An 18,240-nucleotide genomic window follows, 5' to 3' on the forward strand; every position below is an offset into this window, starting at 1 on the left:
TTGTGTCAGTCAATCAGTGTGTCCTAATTGTTTATGTATCGTGTTGTTTATTCCATGTTTCTATGTGCTTGTAAGAGGGTAAGTTCTCAACATGTTGTGACCTCTGCTTATTTATTGTTTCTATGTGCTATGGTGGCTTGTTTTTATTACTTGTTGATGATATCTTGATATGTCTGAGATGAGATCGTTGAGGTGATTCTGGGAGAGTATTTTTTAGCCTGACAAAAACTGCGGGCAAACCTGTAGGTATTAGGTGTCCGATAGGCATAGGCACACCCACCCACCAGCCATTTCGGGCATGGGCAGGGTAGTGAGGTTCAAGTGGTGGGTAGGGCTTAGGTTTGCTACACCCGTATCTGACCCAACCTATTGTCATCCCTACTCACTTTCACCACTATATGCACATTACTTCTTACAAGAAAATTATGTCAGGCGAACATCCAAATACATGGCCTACCCTATATTTTTGTCATGGTGGCAAGCTCTCGCCCCCTTTTCATTGGTTCTATGTGACTGCATTGTCTCCCGATAAGCCACCGGTGCCACGACTGCTCTTATCACTAGCTACTTTCATTACCTGTGGTTATTGACAACCTTACCATAACTGCATGTTAGCAAAGATGCCCTTTTCAATCAATCAACTAAAAGTCAAATACAAATTAGTGTAAAAGAGAAAGAATATGCAAGAAACCAATGTTATAGCGTCACGACGACATTTAACCTTCGGTCTTTGGTTCCATACTTCCAATGTTAAAATTGACTTAGGTGCCCATCATATTCTTTTAATTAGTGCTTTACTCGATAAAAACTAGTGCTTTAGAGTTTGTAGGTTAAAATAAAATAGATTAAACATATATTTGTAATCTAAAAGGGAAACAAGATGCCTCATCCAAACTGACACTCCCCATATACTCATAGCTCCAGCTCCATAACAAGCGAGCTGCTAGCGACTGGACGCCTGATGGATCGGACGCTTCAACGGTCTGTTACAACATCTAAAGTCAACGTTTGCAACATAAAAAGCACCAAAGTAGCTCAGTGTATGCATATGATTCTGAGAGAAAAAATTCCACCATAATATCCCGTCATGTTGCACGTAACATTTTCGGGCAAAACCCCATGTCGTCACTCGACCTTGAGCTCACGTAAGAGATCGTAAGTGAGCTCGACTCCTTCCGCAATTGCACTGAAAAATGACATGCAAAGGGTCCTAGATACTGTAAATCGAGTTTCTTACCTCCTAAATATATCAATCACCCTAAACAATTACAACATTCAAAAATTGCTACTGCAACATCTCAAAATAAACATTGCAACATCCCAAATCACCTGATACAACATCAAAAGAAGCTAATCCAATTGCAACATCCTAACACTTCATGTTGCAAAAGTTGTTTCCGATTGTTGCACACATTGAATCAAAATGTTGCAACGCAAATTTTATACTGCAAATATTCTAATCGTTCTTGACCTGAATCATGCGAATAATATCAAAGAACAAATGAAAGTAACTCCAATATTTCGGATTTAATCTTACAGCAAATCAAAAGAATTATCATAATATCGAAACTCACCTGTTGAACACATCTTGTTAAGAGACACACACGACAAACAAAGGAAGGGCTGCAACAAATAGAATGAGATCTCATCAGACATGGAGAAAATATGACACAATTAGCAAAAAGGGAGATAGAGGAAACAAAACCGGAGATCTCAATACACACTTGGAAGCAAAGTGATCCACGCAAAGCTCCACTCATAGCCTCGCAAGGCAGGTTGGTGGTCTCCCATGCTCCAATCGTGACCTCCGAGGCTTCAATCGCAAGCTCAAATCAACCACTCGTAGCTCCAATCGTGACCTCCTAAGGCAAGAGTGAGCAAGAGGATGGAAGCTTGAGCAGCGCGAGATACTAACGAGCAAGAGGGTGATCATGCGACCAGCACGTGCAGCATGCGGGGCTACAGGGAATGAAGCCAAGTGAAGCTGGAGGGAGTTACGAGAGCAAGTTGAGAACGAGTTAGTTGGAACTTGCGTGAATGAGAATAAGCCACGTAGCGTCTGAAGAGAACGTTTCGCTTGTACGTATGAATCTTAGCATTTCCATAAATTTTTAAGCTGAGAATGCCAAGCTCATTTTATTAAACTAGCGCTATGTCAAACATAGCCTTATCTTTTTTTTTTCCTAAAGAAAGAAATGGAAAAGACGCGCGGGCACACATGGGCAATCAAAGGGCAAGTAACCCGTTCACTCACCGGTAGGTGACCCGCCCGTCCTAACCCAACCCCAACCCCAACCCCAACCCCATGACTCCCTGCACCGTCTCTGAAACCGGGCCCCAGATCTTCAACACCACGATAGACCGGGTCTACCACGCCCTCCCCACACGATTAGCGCCTAATCCCTCACTCCCTCTTAATTAACCCTGGAACAGGAAATAATAATAGCAATTACGCCTAATTAAAAAGCGCACCGTTATTTCCACCCCCACTTTTCTCCTCTCTCTCCCTGCGTGTCCCCCCCTCCGAGCCATTCGATTCCTCTCCACCCCCACGCGAATCGCCGCCATTTCGCCGATTCCGGCGGCCGTCTAGGGTTTCGCTGCGAGCTTCGCCGGCGGGATACGGCGGTGGGCGCCTCTGCCGGCGTCGTACACGGCGGCCGGAGGAGTAGGAGGTGTGTCTCTCAGAGGAGGAGGAGGAGGTGGTGGTGGTTGCGGTGGCTGCGCCGCGGGTCTCCGGCGAGTGAGGTTTCGCGGAGGCCGCGGTGGCGCGGTGTTTGATGAGGTGGTAGGAGGCAGTGTGGCCGTGGGGGGTGAATAAGTGGCCGCGGCGGCGGAGGCGGACTGGCGGAGGCAACCATGTATTTCAGCAGGCTCGATGACTCGCCCATGTTCAGGAAGCAGGTGAGGGGACACGCTGGATCTCGGATTATGCGGTTTGGGAATCCTGTTTAGTGGAGGGAGGCGAGTGGGAGCGAGAAAGGTTGTGGCTTTCGGTGCAATGCTTGGCTCTGCTGGCTCCCGGATTGGACTGAGGGTGGTTGCTTGGATCTGTCCTTATTTTTGGGTTGTCCTGATGAGAATGGGTGGGAGAGTCTGATCCTATACAGTGTGATTTCGTCGTGGATCATCTTAAATTGATAGTGCAGGGTCTGCAGGCTTGATGTTTCATATTCGTTTCCCTGGCCTGTTCTGATGGTTTCACGGGTGTGTCTAGTGTCATTAGTGTGTTCTGATGCGAACTGTGGTCAAAGCTTTGCATTTTGGCATGTTTCAAATTGAGTCGATTATAGATGTTGTGTTCTTTTAGATGCTAATTTCTTTTGTGCATGTGTCTTGTAGTTTGTTATTTTGTTTTGATGCGATTGGAATAGCGTCTATGTGTAAATTTGGAAGGAATTTTGATAATTTGGTGAACATTTTTGGGATGCTTTGACTTATTTGTCAGTAGCAGATTGTATAATTTGTGGTTTAGAATTGTCATGTCTGTAGACAAAACGGACTGGCTTTTCTTATGGAAGGGGTATGAGGAATAAACGTTGCCTCAGATGCCATTGGTGTTAGGGAATCAAAACCTGTGGCAGGCCCGATGGAGGTCCGTTTGAATACTACGCCTTAGTTGGGGAATCAGGAAGTGGTTGCCGGAGACGTTGATGGGGTGACCAGGTGAGGGAGGTGGACGGACAGATCAGGCTTAGAGCTAAATGCTAATGATTGGACAGTGCTGAATTTGGAGTGATGTGGCCTGCTGAGGATTGAGTTTTAAAGGGATTAATTTCAGTTAGTGTGTAGTTCCTCTATAAGATATATAGATTTGCCAATTCGGCCAAAGGAGGTCCCTATGATTTAATTCATGTCTTATTATTGCTTATTTCATATCTGTGTGTAGCATTTACATGTCTTCTTATTATAGATTATTCATATCTGTGTGGAACGTATAGACTCAGTGAAATTTTGTGTCATTCTAACCTTTTTAAATCTGTTGGCTGTCTTGCGATTCACTAAAATAAAATAGTTGCTTTTTTTAGTCCATCAACACTGTTTAAATAGTTCTCCTTGCACTAATAGATACAATCACTTGAAGAAGGTGCTGAATTGCTGAGAGAGAGATGTTTGAAGTTTCACAAAGGTTGCCGGAAATACACGTAAGTAATCATCTGCGTCTCCCTTAAGTAGTTAATGAACTTATTAAACCTGAAAGTTCCTGCTCCCTTTGATTTGTGAATTCTATTGGACAATTTGAATTGGGTTATAGTTAACAATCTTTCTCGAACCTGTCTGTCCTGCTTAATTTGTCCTCGTGTGTGGTTATCTAGGATAAAAGCATTTCCTTTCTCCTTTACAGGGAAGGTTTAGGGGAAGCATATGATGGAGATATTGCATTCGCAAGTTCACTTGAGTCATTTGGTGGGGGTCATAATGATCCCATCAGTGTTGCCTTTGGAGGTTAGCGGTGTAGTTCTCATTCGAATACACGTATTTAGCTTTTTTTTAATTATGGTCTCTTCTATTTTGTAATACAAGCATGCATTATTCCTTTTGTTTTGATGATTTTTGGAACTGGATAATTTGTTTGTGGCACCTGAAACTACAAGATACCACAGTCTTCACTAGATACCTTTTTTCAGCAATTTTGTTTGTTTTCCCCTTTTTGCTTTCCAAAATTTTCGAATCTCTCGTAAAGTATGACATTTACCCCTTTTCCAGGGCCTGTGATGACCAAGTTTACAATTGCCCTGAGAGAAATTGGAACGTACAAGGAAGTATTGCGCTCCCAGGTAGAGCATTCATATGCACATTACTATGGAGTCATTCTTTCATCTAGAATGTTTTTATCAGTCATCATTCTTCCAGATATTGATTCCTAGTTAGTCTCATCTACTTAGCCCTCCGATTCTACATTAAATCAGTTATTTTTATAGTTACATGGTTATATTCATTTATGCGGTCATTCTTGGCCCTCCAATTCCTGCTATTTAGTTAGACTTGTCTTGGTTCTTCTGCGCTCATGCCAATCTGCCTAATGGTGTTATCTTTAGTGAGGATACTGATACTGTGAAGGGCATATCTAGATCATTACCATGGCTCTCACTCTCGCATTGAAAAAAAATAAATCATTGATGTAGTTGTATTCATTACTGGGAATGGAACTAGTCTCATTTTATTAGGTGCCATAAACTTGCATTATACTTCCAGCTTAGGTGGTGTAACTACTGATATACTGTTCTGATAGGTTGAGCATATGCTAAATGACAAGTTGGTTCAGTTTGTGGACATTGATTTGCATGAAATGAAGGTATTGGAATCATTCTGTCAGCATTACATCTGTAAAATCCACACTTGGAATTTTATATGGTGTTAATATGATAATATTCGTGCAGGATGCTCGGAAGCATTTTGACAAGGCTAGCCTTCTTTATGACCAGGTAATACTGTTTTGATGCTATTTCAAAATGGCAATACAAACAGATTTCGGAAGTTCTAATCTTGTAGAAGCACATATTGTGGTTGAAATGATGAAGGGTTCGATTTCCCTTATTTTCCTTTACCTGCCAACAGAATAGCCAACTTGCACTGGAGTCAGAAAGTATCTGATAAACAGAGTCCGCCGTTTGTTATGTGTGGCCTAAATTTACTGCACTGTAGCACTGAGTTTGTAGCTTTGTTTTCTTTCGGCTGTGTGCCATACTGCTATCAAGCTTAACATTTCACTTGGCGATGCATTTTAAACCAAAGTTAAGTTGATTTCTAGAAAGTCTGTTATTGACTTCTGCTTGTCTTTCTTATTAACCAGGCTCGTGAGAAGTACTTATCCTTGAAGAAAGGTACAAGGACAGACGTAGCAACTGCAGTAGAGGATGTAAGTTCTTTTCTTAATTTGATTTTATTGAACATCTTTTCAAAGATAGGGTTACTTCCTGCTACTGACTTGTATGTGACATTATCAGGAGCTCCACAGCGCCAGATCTTCATTTGAGCAAGCTCGTTTCAACCTGGTACATTCACTGTTTCCCCTGTCACTATTCTGGTTTCTGTATTTACATAGTTGACATCCCTTTGTTTGTTTTACCTGTGTTAATATCCAGGTAACTGCACTTTCAAATATCGAGGCAAAGAAAAGATTTGAATTTTTGGAGGCTGTTAGTGGGACAATGGATGCACATCTTCGTTATTTCAAACAAGTACAGTCTAGTCATTATTTTCATCTTGACATTCCTTGGTTACGTACAAACATGATTCAAGTTTCCTCTGTTGCTATTTATTCAGGGATATGAACTGCTACATCAGATGGAACCATATATCAATCAAGTAACTCTTTCGTCATGGCCCATGGCCTTTCTTTCCATGTTTCTGGTGCATAATTGAATGCTTCATACAATTTATTGACCTTGTTGAGGCGATCCTGGATAATCAAGGCACCAACACTTTCTGTCACTGATGATCAATTATCCTTGCCTTCTATACCAAATGTGACTGACTTCTTGTTCAGCAAGATATTGATTTCTTTAGACCTTGCAGTCCTAGCAATTTGGGTGTTAGATTGTTCTGCTCCATTTGCTTCAGCTTAAGTCCTTTCATTGTTTGGTCATGTGGTTGTTTGTTCATGGTTTGATTAGGTACAATGTAGCACCCTTGGTTATTGAATTCTATAGTTATTCATAGAGCTGCGCTTTCCCCCTCATTTTTTAAAGCTGACAATGGTCATTTCTTTTAACACATCATGTTTTTCCCCCTTGCTTTTTGCAGGTTCTTGCTTATGCTCAGCAATCAAGAGAAAGGTCTAACTATGAGCAAGCGGCTCTTATTGAGAGGATGCAAGAATTCAAAAGGCAAATTGATCGGGAAAGTCGGTGGTCACCAAATGGGATAAATGACTCCCCTAATGGTGATGGAATACAAGCAATCGGTAGAAGTTCACATAAGATGATCGATGCAGTGATGCAATCAGCTTCAAAGGGCAAGGTAAGACATTGTGGTTTGACTTGGAACTTAATATTCAAGCATGCACTGTGGTGTAATTTCTACTAGGAAAATTCTAGTTATATTGAAAAGTAAGTACTTACTTTCAGGTTCAGACCATTCGGCAAGGCTATCTCTCAAAGAGATCTTCAAACTTGAGAGGTGACTGGAAAAGGAGGTTCTTTGTCCTCGATAGTCGAGGAATGTTATACTATTATCGCAAGCAGAATAGTAGACCATCTGTAGGTTCCCCCATAACACTTTTCAAATACTCACTCTGACGTGATACATGCTTAGGTCGTGGTTCGGTTCATAATATTTACCATTTTCCATTTTTTTTGCAGAGTGGTTATTCTAACCAAAGAAGTAGCACTCCTTCCGAACATGGTTCTGGGTTGCTCAGCAGATGGTTCTCTTCTCATTATCATGGAGGCGTACATGATGAGAAATCTGTTGCACGTCATACTGTAAACTTGCTAACATCAACCATTAAAGTTGATGCAGACCAATCAGATCTACGGTTCTGCTTCAGAATAATCTCTCCCACAAAGAACTACACATTGCAGGTATGAAGCTTAAGCAGACAACTGTTTCCTTGTTTTCTTTAGTCAAGAGACATTGCTGTAGGAAGTTGTTTAACAGCCATAGTTGCCAAGTTGCTTCCTATCTAGTGACATGCACCTATACTTGTGCAGGCAGAGAGTACAATGGATCAGATGGATTGGATTGAAAAAATTACTGGCGTCATTGCTTCTTTACTGAGCTCCCAATCCCCAGAACGGGTTAGTGATGATTGACTTAGGTTTTATCACTTCCAGATTTGATTTGCATGACACCTAAATTTTCTTTACAGCGTCTTCTGCTGAGCCCCAAGGGCAGTGGCCATCATCAAACTGCCAGTGAAAGTAGTTCTTTCAGTAGCTCAACAGAACTTGAACATTCTATAAGTGAAGATTGCATGCTGGAAAAGAACTCAGGAAGTGGTTATTTTGAGCATTCTGCTAGAGTTACACAGCATCACCGAACCAGCATGAAACCTGATAAGCCAATTGACTTGCTTAGGAAAGTGGTTGGCAATAATATTTGTGCTGATTGTGGTGCTGCAGAGCCTGATTGGGCATCCCTAAACCTCGGAGTTCTTCTATGCATAGAGTGTTCTGGGGTACACAGAAACCTTGGTGTGCATATATCTAAGGTAAACAAGCAATATTCTCTGCAATTTGCATGTGCAAAAATTCCATCACACAACTGTAGAGTATAGAATTTTTGTGATTCTTTGTTCTGATTCTTGTTGGGGGTCTGTAATGGTACATTTGTACCTGCATGATCCCATGTGCTTTGTGCCAACAAGACACTAGGTGGTAATAGTTACATCTGTAATAAATTCTTAGGGACGTGATGAAACTTTAGGATAATATTTATGTCTACATTATTCGCAGATATTTAGAACATTTTGATTCTCGTGGACACATTTATCTAACAGCTTTGTAACAACTTATACCATTTTAGATTTGCTATGTTTTGATTGATATCATCTTTAATGTGACTAGGGGACTGAACTTTACCTTGTATTGGCAGGTAAGATCTCTGACACTTGATGTCAGGGTTTGGGAGCCATCCGTAATCAATCTCTTTCAGTCATTAGGCAACACTTTTGCCAACACTGTCTGGGAAGAAATGTTACCTTCATCAAGCTGTGTTGACCATGGTGATATTTCAAGGTAATAAAGTAAAAATACATAAGTTAAAGAATCGCCATCCTTTTATTATTTTGCAGTTAACTTACAAGTTTACTATTCTGCAGAGCTGATGGATTAGAAAACGCATCACATAACCTTGTAGTCAGCAAGCCTAAACAATCTGATCCTATTGCTGTGAAGGAGAAATTTATTCACGCCAAGGTACTTATAGTTCGTCTGTTGCTTCTGTCTATTATACTTTGTCAACATACAACAATCATTAATCAGAAATAAGATTACGTTTTCATGAATAATAAACTATTTTCTCTATTGATTAGAATTGTTCTTAGCAAATGTCCATGAAACCTGAAGTGTGTTGCATTGTTGCATTGGCCATAATGTGTAATGCCTCATTAACTGTCTATGCTGAAAAGCAAGAAATTGGTTGAGTGTGCATCTTAATTCTTTTCAAGTATGCTTAGCTGATGTTTATTATTATTATTAAATATTCCAGTACGCTGAAAAGGATTTTGTGCAAAAACATAGTATGGATGAGAATCAGCTAGCACAACAGATGTGGGATAATGTATGTTCAAACAATAAGAAGGGGGTGTACAGTCTGATTGTGGGGTCAAATGCGGATGTAAATTTTACTTATGGGCAGACATCATTTAATTCGGCTCTGACTCTTGGAAAAGCACTGCTTCTACAAGAGCAACCAGCTCTGCCATCAGATGGAAGTTCTAGATGTTTTGATGTCGATTCGCTTGAGAAGATTTCTCCTGCTGACACAAGGGCACGCATAGACGAGTTGGATGACTGTGTTGAGGGATTATCTTTGCTTCATCTAGCATGCCGCGTTGCGGATGTGGGCATGGTTGAGCTACTCATGCAGTATGGTGCCAATGTAAACTCTACAGATTCAAGAGGTCGAACACCACTTCATCACAGCATTATGAAAGGAAAGCATGCGTACGCCAAGCTGCTGCTTTCCAGGTAAGCATATACTACCATTGCGGGCTATATCTTTACTGAAAATTTGGAAAGTTTAAGAAATTACGGATATGTTGAGATCTAATTATAGTTGCTTGACTTCTCTATACAGGGGGGCTGATTCGCAAGCCACAGACCAAGATGGTAGAACAGCATTACAGTATGCAATTGACAGTGGAACTATAGACGATGAAGAGATTCTTGTTTTGTTAGGACCCAGGTAGGTGATCCAGTAGCTAGTCAGATAATCAGATCTTCAGTTTAGCGATAGCATGTGCCCCTCCTGCTGCAGTCAACCAGCACAGCTCCAAGTATGTCTTAGCCGATGATCTCGGTTCGTTTCCAAGAGAGAGAGAGAGAGAAGGTTTTCTGGAGCTGCAATGTGGCTCCTCGGTTTAGATTAAGTGATCCCTATTTATCGTGATTGCAGTTTGCAAGCTTTTGGATTTTGTTTGCTGATGATGCGCTGTAAGTTTGTACATTGGGAAGTGACTGCTGTTCTTATGACAGATGTATATATAGCGATGTATCATCATAATTTATGGAAGCATTAGATTGGTGAGAAATGTGTCATTTTGATGCTACTTGTGAGTGCATTATCTGGAAATTGGGCTGTCCAGAGCGACCAGATACAAAAATCTGAAAACCTTCTGCTCAAGACTACTGTTTCTGATGTCTTCACTCTGCCGTTCTCCATGTTGCTGAACAGGAAGTTGCTCTGAATCTGATGAGCGAGAGAATACCACAACATAGTTGCACCCGATATGCCCACATGCCGACACCTCCAATCATGCTGTGCTACCGTGTTTTCTTGGCTACACTGCACCGGTTGCGGCCAATGGCTGTAGATGACAAGTGACAACAGAGCTCAGAATCCTGCTGCATGCAAATCTCCCTCCGAGAACAAGTCCATGTCCATCGCCGATCAGACGTCGCCTTCACGGCCCAGGGAAATTGAATCTTACGCCGATGCGCCGTAGTACGTGTCACGAGCAGGCGTTCAGCGTCCCAGTTGTCAATGCCGAAGTTAATTGCAAAGGAACAAGGCGCTGCTCAGCTTGTCAGCCACTTGGAATCTGGAGCTGCATGCGTGCATGAGCCAAGCAGAGCCTTGCCGGACTATCCATGCATGCTTGGGCTTGGAAGAATACAAGGCTGCACGGGCATGGCGTATCAGATCGATGGAGCTGCCAACCGATGGCTTTGTCCAACAGCGCCTGTGGAGCGTGAAAACTGGAAACACATTGATGGCCATTACAAGATTTTTCTGTGAGGGTCGGGGGTGTTGCAGTTTGGACTGCTTAAGGATGACCATGCAAACCAATTGGCAAATGCAACCCTCGAAAAAAAAAACTGAGGAAAGAACAAGTGTGGATTTTTATTTTTATTTCTCCTAGCATTGACTTTGTTCATGCTGGAACTCGTACAGCATGCTGCATATCCTCTCTACCAGGCTAGCATTGATGGACGTACGAGTGGTACGTACATGCATGCCTAGATTTTTTGCAGCTAATGTACCGTACGTACGTACAGCGAGAGTTAGAAAGAGAGATACACGAGCGTCACAGGTCAAACTATTATGGAAGTGCAATGTGCAGCGAAGAACATTAACCAGTGGCGATATGGTACATGCAAGGTCTAAGGTCTACGGACTGAGACGAAGTACTCGTCCTGCCAGTACGGTATATATGGACAATCAATGATCAATCGAACATCAAGCAGTGCACACCTTTCGGTATGTGTTCTATCTGATGAATTTGGCAGCTGTTAACTAGATGACAATCGCTAGCACCAAGCGCCCAGTGAGGCCTACATGCATGGCCCCTACAGCTTAGTGTTGCGTGCTCATTGTCAGCTCATACATGCTATGCCCATTGGCGGATGCAAACGAGCCCCAGGTAGCGGGACTATCTATTCTCCTTTCTCTTTCTCATTTTTTTTCTTTTTCTTCTATCTTTTCTACTTTCTCTTCCTCATCCATAACAAAGAATTGTTAAGAGCTAAGGAGGGTTTTCATTGGCTGCAAAGTAGTAGGACGGTTGGAGACTTGGAGCCCCCTAGCCCCCTGATCCGCCCCTGGCTGTGCCTTTTTTTCCCTTTACATTTGCTAAATCATTGCTACTGAAAATTTGCTAATTTTCACTGTTTGATTGACGAGATTCGTGCTAAAGGCGAGTTGTCGTCCTCCCCTTGGACGCCGCTGGTGAGGCAGTCGTAGGTTTTTATTTGATTTCTTCGTCACTTCTCTCTCGTGGCACTGCACTTCATTTGAATTGACAATCTAGCTCGGTCATCAGAAGTCTTCCAAACTAGAGAATATATATATATATATATATATATATATATATATATATATATATATATATATATATATATATATATATATATATATGAGTATGTACTTTCACATACGTATTCTATAACACATGGAGTATCTCATGTAATAAATGATATGTATACAGTGCATGTGATTATATAAAATTATTTAAGTGGTATGTATATTTTTTAGGTGGTTTGCACATATTTTTTAATTATATTATATTTTATGTATAAGTATAAAAGTATTATTAAAATTAATGGACTTCTTTTTAATTTTTTTCATGTAGTTCATATTAGAGTATAAACTAGAATGTTACAAGAGACAAAAAAAAAAAAAAAAAAAAACTAATAAGATGAAACACATCCCCTCTGCAGAGGTTATTATGTTTAGGCTTGAATACGGAGAGTAAGCTACTATCCAAACCGCGTAAAGAGCTTTCTAGTCATCTGCTCCAGTTGCGTACATGTCATAGTAACCATCACAGGGTGTTCTTGCCGATGTAGAACTGATCATGAACCTTTTGATATCTCAATGCGTAGCGAACATGACCCTTTTATGACATATATGTGGTTTTGATGATTAATGACAATATAATCAATATGACTAACATGTTTATCAAGAATATACTTTAGTAGGTCTCATAGATGCAATATATGAAGAAACCATCTAAACCGAACTCAAGAAAGTTTGAATTGAACGAGTTCAGAGGAAATTGTACTCACTGGATAGTCTGGTGCTTAGATTGTTGTACACACCGAAGTGTTCTTGGTTTAGAAGAAGCTTTTCAGAAACAACACACCGGATGGTCCGATGTTAGAGTGGTATGAATACCTGAGTGTGTTTACAGCAGAAATGTAGTTTTTAGAAGAAGAAGGATGAACTCACTGTACGGTCCGGTACTAGAATGTTGTGTACACCGGAGCCTTGGCTGGAGCATTTTTCAGAAGGTTTTCAGTGGAGAGAGAAGTTGTACATACTGGATGGTCCGGTCCGGTGCTTGGAGGTGTACACACTGGGTGGTTGCATCGGAGCATTTTCCAAGAGAAGGTCTCAACGGGTAGTTTGGCATGGTTGTACACGTCAGATGGTCCAGTGATCAAAGGTCTACATAATGGACAATGAACAATATAGAAGAAGTGGCTCGATCGGCTGACATATAAACATCGGATGGTCCGATGATAGAGTTCAAGGTTACACCGCAATAACCGGTGTTCACAATGAGTTTGAGTGGGGTTTCAACGGCTAGTTTTCTACTTTTGTACACACCAGATGGTCCGGTACTTGTACTGTTGTTAACGCCGGATTATCCGGTGTTCACAGTCTCTTATGATCATTAGAGCAACGTCTAGTGCGCGGATTTGAGGCTATAAATACCCTCTCCCACTCGGTCATTTGAGGGCGTTAGAGTTTATAGAAGCTCATAGACATTTGAGAAGATATCCAAGCCAACAAAGTATTAAAAGTGATCATATAAAGTAATTAAACATAGGATTAAGGAGTGATTAGTGCTAATAGGTCTAGAGAGAGTTGTTGCTAAGTATTGCTGCCTAGAGAGAAGGTCAAAGAGAGATCCTATATTGTATCAAGTGGTACACCGGCACCTTGCAATCTTGATTACTCGTCGACACTGTGAGCCTTGGTGGCTCATGCTTGTTGACCCCCCGACTTGCTGTGGAGCGGTAACAAGATACTTGTACGGGGACGCGAAGATCCTTGCCTTGGTGGCTCAAGCTCCGAAGTGAAGACGACGCTAAGTGATCGAAAGAGAGGTTTGTGGTGAGAATTTGTCTTGGTGGCTTGTTGGCTCAACCTACATGAGGCCTAAGTGGCTCAAGGGCCATGACCGGGTACTGTCCGGGAGCTATAGCCTAGGTGACTACTCTAATGTGGACCAGAATATCTGGTGTTCATAATGAGTTTGAGTAGAGTTCCAACAGCTAGTTTTCTACTGCTATATACACTAGATGGTCCAGTCTTTGTATTGTTATTAACGTCGAATTATCCGGTGTTCACAGTCTATTATGACTGTTCTAGCAACGGCTAGTGCACGGGTTTGGGACTATAAATACCCCCCCCCACTCGGCCATTTTACGACGCTGGAGTCCAGGGAAGCTCATACACATGAGAAGATATCTAAGCCACCAAAGTGCTAAAAGTGGTCATCTAAGGTAATTAAGCACAAAACTAGGGAATGATTAGTGTTCATAGGTATAGAGAGAGTGTTGCTAGCTGTTACTGCTAGAGAGGAGATCAATGAGAGATCCTACACTGTACCAAGTAGTGAGCTGGTACTTTGTAGTCTTGGTGACTTGTCGGGATCGTGAGCCTTGGTGGCTCATGCTTGTTGACCATTCGATTTGGTGTGGTACGGCGATAAGACGCTTATACGGAGACGCAAAGACCCTTACTTTGGTGGCTCAAGCTCTGAAGTGAAAACGACGGTAAGTGACCGGAAGAGAGGTTTATGGTGAGGCATTGACTTGGTAGCTTAGTGGCTCAACTTACTTGAGGTCTAAGTGGCTCTAGGTCCGTGATCGGGTGCCGTCTGAGAGCTATATCTTATGTGGCTGCTTCAACGTGAAATAAGGTATCGTTTATGCTATTGATACCACATGATAAAACCCCTTATACCGAGTTTGCTTTTTTTATCATCTTTACGTTTCCGCAATTACAGACTTGCAACTTACATTTAGCTATAAGTTGCAAACCTTTTGAATGATAGAATAGACACATTAGATAAAACTAAAGTATAATTAGATAAAAATTGATATAAGTTTATGTTAAGAAAATTTTACAACCAATTAATTTTAAATATCATAGTTAATCCTACTTTTAAGATATCACGGATCCTTTCACGCTGGCCCACTGCTCAAATGCATGCAGGTAACATGCATGTACCAGCTGCTAAGAAGCTATGACCATAATACACAGTTCCTACGCCTACCTGAGCTACACATACGTGCGTACGGCGCGTCCGTAGAATTCAGAAACGAGGCGCGTACGTACGTTCAGAAAGATCGGTCCTTACAGTTCGTGGGAGCTTGATTAATTGCAGGTCAGTAACTGATGAGCTACCAACGCATGCACGCACGTAGCCATCGAGCTCTTAACATTCGCACAGTACAGTACATAGTCAGCGTTTCAGAAAAATCTGTCAGGAAAATCTGTGATACATAACACTCTGCGGCTGTAATACGTGCAAAGGCATGCAGTCACTCAAAAGCACCTTTTGACTACTGTCAGGAAAATCTGTGATACATAACACTCTCTGGCTGTAATTATTATTTACTGTCAGATGATTTTTTCTTCTTGCAGTTATTAATGACGCAGCTACTCTATAGGTGATGTTGCAGGAAACTGAAGAAACTCAGACACCAGAAAGGGCAGCCCTTACCTCAGACTGCTATCTCATGATGTTTTAGGTTTCAATTGATATCCAGGGCCACATACTACATGTGAATTGTTGTTCTACCCTTTTGTTTCACAAAATTTCATAAAATCGACTTACTGATGACAGATTCAAGCTCATGAAGAATGCTTAGCACTGCATGTTAGCTAGTGAGCATAAATTTTTTATGGACTTTAGCTATCTTTACAAACACTATTTCTTATGCACAAACAGCTGCTGCCAGAGTGGGAAAACAATATTCTTGCACACAACTTGACCATCAAATAGAAGAGAAAGGGAAGAAGGCCCTACCCTTATCGATATGTTCTGATGAACATTTCTCTAATTATTTCATCCTACTACTACAAGAGACACCGGGGCCCTTTCTTACCACTGCCAACTTATCCATTAATAGAGATGTAATGATTTGGTCTTATCATCTCTCTTTCTCTTTCTCTACTCTCTCTCTCATTCATTTGCCCTCCCCAGCTTATATATAAACCAATGAAAAGGTCACCAATGAACCCAAACTTGTTGCTTCTGAACTCCTTGCCAAGAAAACCACACTGAAAAGCATCAACACAGGAACTAGTAGCCTAGCAGCTGCACAAATCTGTTGACCAATGGCAGGGTTCTCACACCTCCCACAGCAGATGGAGCATGACCTCACCAATGCCTCTCACAGCATGGCAAGATTCTTGTTCTGCCATGGGGCAGCCACAGCAGATTCAGTATCAGCCACCCCTGAAGATGCCTCGCTGGAGACCTCATCTGTGGTTCTTGACACCTCGCCACAAGGCACTGCTTCTGTGGACAGGAAGAGGAAACCCACAGAAGACGGCACCAACCTCAGCTCTGTTCAGTCCAAGGTAGTGTAATATTATTACATTTAAGTATTTAACACTCGAACATGTTTGATAGCTTTTTAAACAGAAAATTTTATTTCTTTTTAGAGATAAATTTCATCATGAAGTTTGCTGATCTTGTGTGGTTGAACAACTAGGACTCAAACTCCAAGGAGAGTAACAGAAAGAGGAGAGGGAGAAGAGAGAGACACAGCAAGGAGGTAGATGAGGAGGAGGCACCCAAGGGATACATCCATGTCAGGGCAAGGAGAGGGCAAGCAACAGACAGCCACAGCCTTGCAGAGAGGGTACTGGGCTTACACCATTGCCTGCAAATTGCCAAATTCACCATCATTTTATTGCTGTTGTAGCTTGTGTACCTTAGCTTGGTTGTTTGGGCCTCCCTTTTCCTCATCTTTTGTGTCATTTTCTTCAGGTGAGGAGGGAGAGAATCAGTGAGAGGATGAGGGTGCTGCAAACCCTGGTCCCTGGTTGTGACAAGGTTAATTTTGTTAAATGCTAACATAATTTCTCTTTAAAACTTATTGCATGGTACTAATTTTCAGAGGGAAAAATATGCCCTTTACTCTAGGTTACTGGGAAAGCCCTCATTCTGGATGAGATCATCAACTATGTGCAGTCCTTGCAGAACCAAGTTGAGGTAATAAACATGGCCAGGAAAAAATCTAGACTAGATTACAGATATTGAGAATTTATAGATTGTTATTTGCCTGTGATGCAGTTCCTTTCCATGAGGATTGCTTCCCTGAGCCCAGTGCTGTATGGTTTTGGCATGGACAGTGATGCCTTCAGTGACCACACTCAGGTACGCAACATCTCAAAATCTTTGCTCCTATAAACCATATATTTTGCTATCTCTTTTTCTTCCCCTCTTATCAAAGTGTTCACAGTGTCATAACTGCCGATCCTCTTGTTTCAGAAGATCGAAGGAATGCTCCACCAAGAGGCGCTTGCAATGTTTCCCTCTGTCCTGAACAGAGCTCCATCTCAAGCTGTCATGGACCCAAACACCTCCACCTCCTCTCCATCATCCTACGAGGTTCACGGCGGCGGCGGCGGCATCTCTTCCCCTCAGGTTTGGCTTCTCTTCCTTTCCCTCTACCACATGATTATTCAGGATCCAGTTCCAATGCACTGTGCCTTCAGCTGAGGCTGACCCGTCTGCGTCTTCATAATCTTCAGGACAATGGCAGTTACATGGTGCAAACAGCAGGTGAGCCAAGGCAAGAACTGTTCAATCAAGTGATGTTCAGTAACCACATGTGCTCTTTCCAGTAGAAAGAGAGGAGGAAAGCCAGTAAAGGATCCTACAGTGACAACAGGTAATGCAGCAACGTTCAGTGGAAATCTTTAGCTATGTGCCAAGATAATTTACTATATCCTGCAGAATTTATATATCTTTTTCGAATTTCATTTTAAATAATTCTGGTTTTTTGTTTCTTGTTTTTTTGCATCTAGAAGGAGGAAATAATGCTGTGATGGAGGTAGAATCTGGCACCAGATGAGTTTGTGATGTCGGACCTAATCCATCCCCTTGTCTGGTGGTTATAACGAGAGCAGTAACTAGGGTTAGCTGTAGTAGAGTTTATTTTCCATGGTGTTACTGTTAGATTTGAAGTTTTTGTTAGTTTCACCTCAGTTAGGCATTGCATTGGGGCTCTTCCCAAGGCTTGCATGCCGTTGTACTCTACTTGGAAAAAGAAAAGATCATTTGTTCATATCAAAGGGTAATTTCTGCTGCCTCAACTCTGAATAACTGTCTCAGTTTCACTTCTGAATATTTACAGCACTGAAAATGGACAATGGTTTTTGTACTACTGAATTTTTTATAATCCCTTACTAGAACTTGTGTACTTAATCTTGAGGAGTAAATGTCTCTGTACCATTGGGTACCGGTCCCTGCATGGGCAATAAGTTGGCTCTGATTCCGCTTCAGATTGGCGTTGTACCTTAAGAGCAATTTGCATAATCCTAAATGCAAATAGATGCACACCGTTTATGCTGATCCACCGGTATTTTCTCCTGACGCCTTTA

The 18,240-nt window shown here is 41.7% G+C and overlaps 2 protein-coding genes across 4 annotated transcripts; both read left to right on the forward strand.

The window, feature by feature from the left end:
* Positions 1-2,492: 2,492 nt before the first annotated feature.
* On the forward strand, positions 2,493-10,198 carry LOC133901751 (ADP-ribosylation factor GTPase-activating protein AGD3-like). Its single transcript, XM_062343226.1, has 19 exons — positions 2,493-2,904; positions 4,069-4,145; positions 4,346-4,446; positions 4,708-4,778; positions 5,234-5,296; positions 5,382-5,426; positions 5,795-5,860; positions 5,949-5,996; positions 6,087-6,182; positions 6,268-6,309; positions 6,748-6,963; positions 7,071-7,202; positions 7,305-7,526; positions 7,656-7,742; positions 7,814-8,155; positions 8,539-8,681; positions 8,765-8,861; positions 9,154-9,635; positions 9,745-10,198. The coding sequence occupies exons 1-19, from the start codon at positions 2,860-2,862 to the stop codon at positions 9,854-9,856; spliced, it is 2,487 nt and encodes an 828-aa protein (XP_062199210.1). The 5' UTR covers positions 2,493-2,859; the 3' UTR covers positions 9,857-10,198.
* Positions 10,199-15,767: 5,569 nt separating this feature from the next.
* LOC133901934 (transcription factor BC1-like) lies at positions 15,768-17,938 on the forward strand. 3 transcript variants are annotated; one of them, XM_062343482.1, is made up of 8 exons: positions 15,768-16,209; positions 16,344-16,493; positions 16,622-16,687; positions 16,778-16,846; positions 16,928-17,011; positions 17,129-17,281; positions 17,389-17,528; positions 17,665-17,938. In XM_062343482.1, the coding sequence occupies exons 1-7, from the start codon at positions 15,964-15,966 to the stop codon at positions 17,482-17,484; spliced, it is 864 nt and encodes a 287-aa protein (XP_062199466.1). In that variant the 5' UTR covers positions 15,768-15,963; the 3' UTR covers positions 17,485-17,528; positions 17,665-17,938. The 3 variants fall into 3 exon arrangements, with proteins under 3 accessions (XP_062199466.1, XP_062199463.1, XP_062199464.1); XM_062343479.1 differs by having other exon boundaries at positions 15,769-16,209; positions 17,126-17,281; XM_062343480.1 differs by having other exon boundaries at positions 15,769-16,209; positions 17,126-17,281; positions 17,668-17,938.
* The last annotated feature ends 302 nt before the right edge of the window (positions 17,939-18,240 follow it).

The sequence above is a fragment of the Phragmites australis genome, chromosome 20 (assembly GCF_958298935.1).
Source record: "Phragmites australis chromosome 20, lpPhrAust1.1, whole genome shotgun sequence".
Lineage (NCBI taxonomy): Eukaryota > Viridiplantae > Streptophyta > Magnoliopsida > Poales > Poaceae > Phragmites > Phragmites australis.

Excerpts from the sequence above, each read along its gene's own strand:
- LOC133901751 (XM_062343226.1), top strand. The coding sequence starts at position 2,860 with ATGTATTTCAGCAGGCTCGATGACTCGCCCATGTTCAGGAAGCAG. Across the intron at positions 2,905-4,068 it reads CGCCCATGTTCAGGAAGCAG|ATACAATCACTTGAAGAAGG; the intron begins GTGAGGGGACAC and ends TTGCACTAATAG. Across the intron at positions 8,156-8,538 it reads TTGGTGTGCATATATCTAAG|GTAAGATCTCTGACACTTGA; the intron begins GTAAACAAGCAA and ends TTGTATTGGCAG.
- LOC133901934 (XM_062343479.1), top strand. The coding sequence starts at position 15,964 with ATGGCAGGGTTCTCACACCTCCCACAGCAGATGGAGCATGACCTCACC. Across the intron at positions 16,210-16,343 it reads TCAGCTCTGTTCAGTCCAAG|GACTCAAACTCCAAGGAGAG; the intron begins GTAGTGTAATAT and ends TTGAACAACTAG. Across the intron at positions 16,847-16,927 it reads CCTTGCAGAACCAAGTTGAG|TTCCTTTCCATGAGGATTGC; the intron begins GTAATAAACATG and ends CCTGTGATGCAG.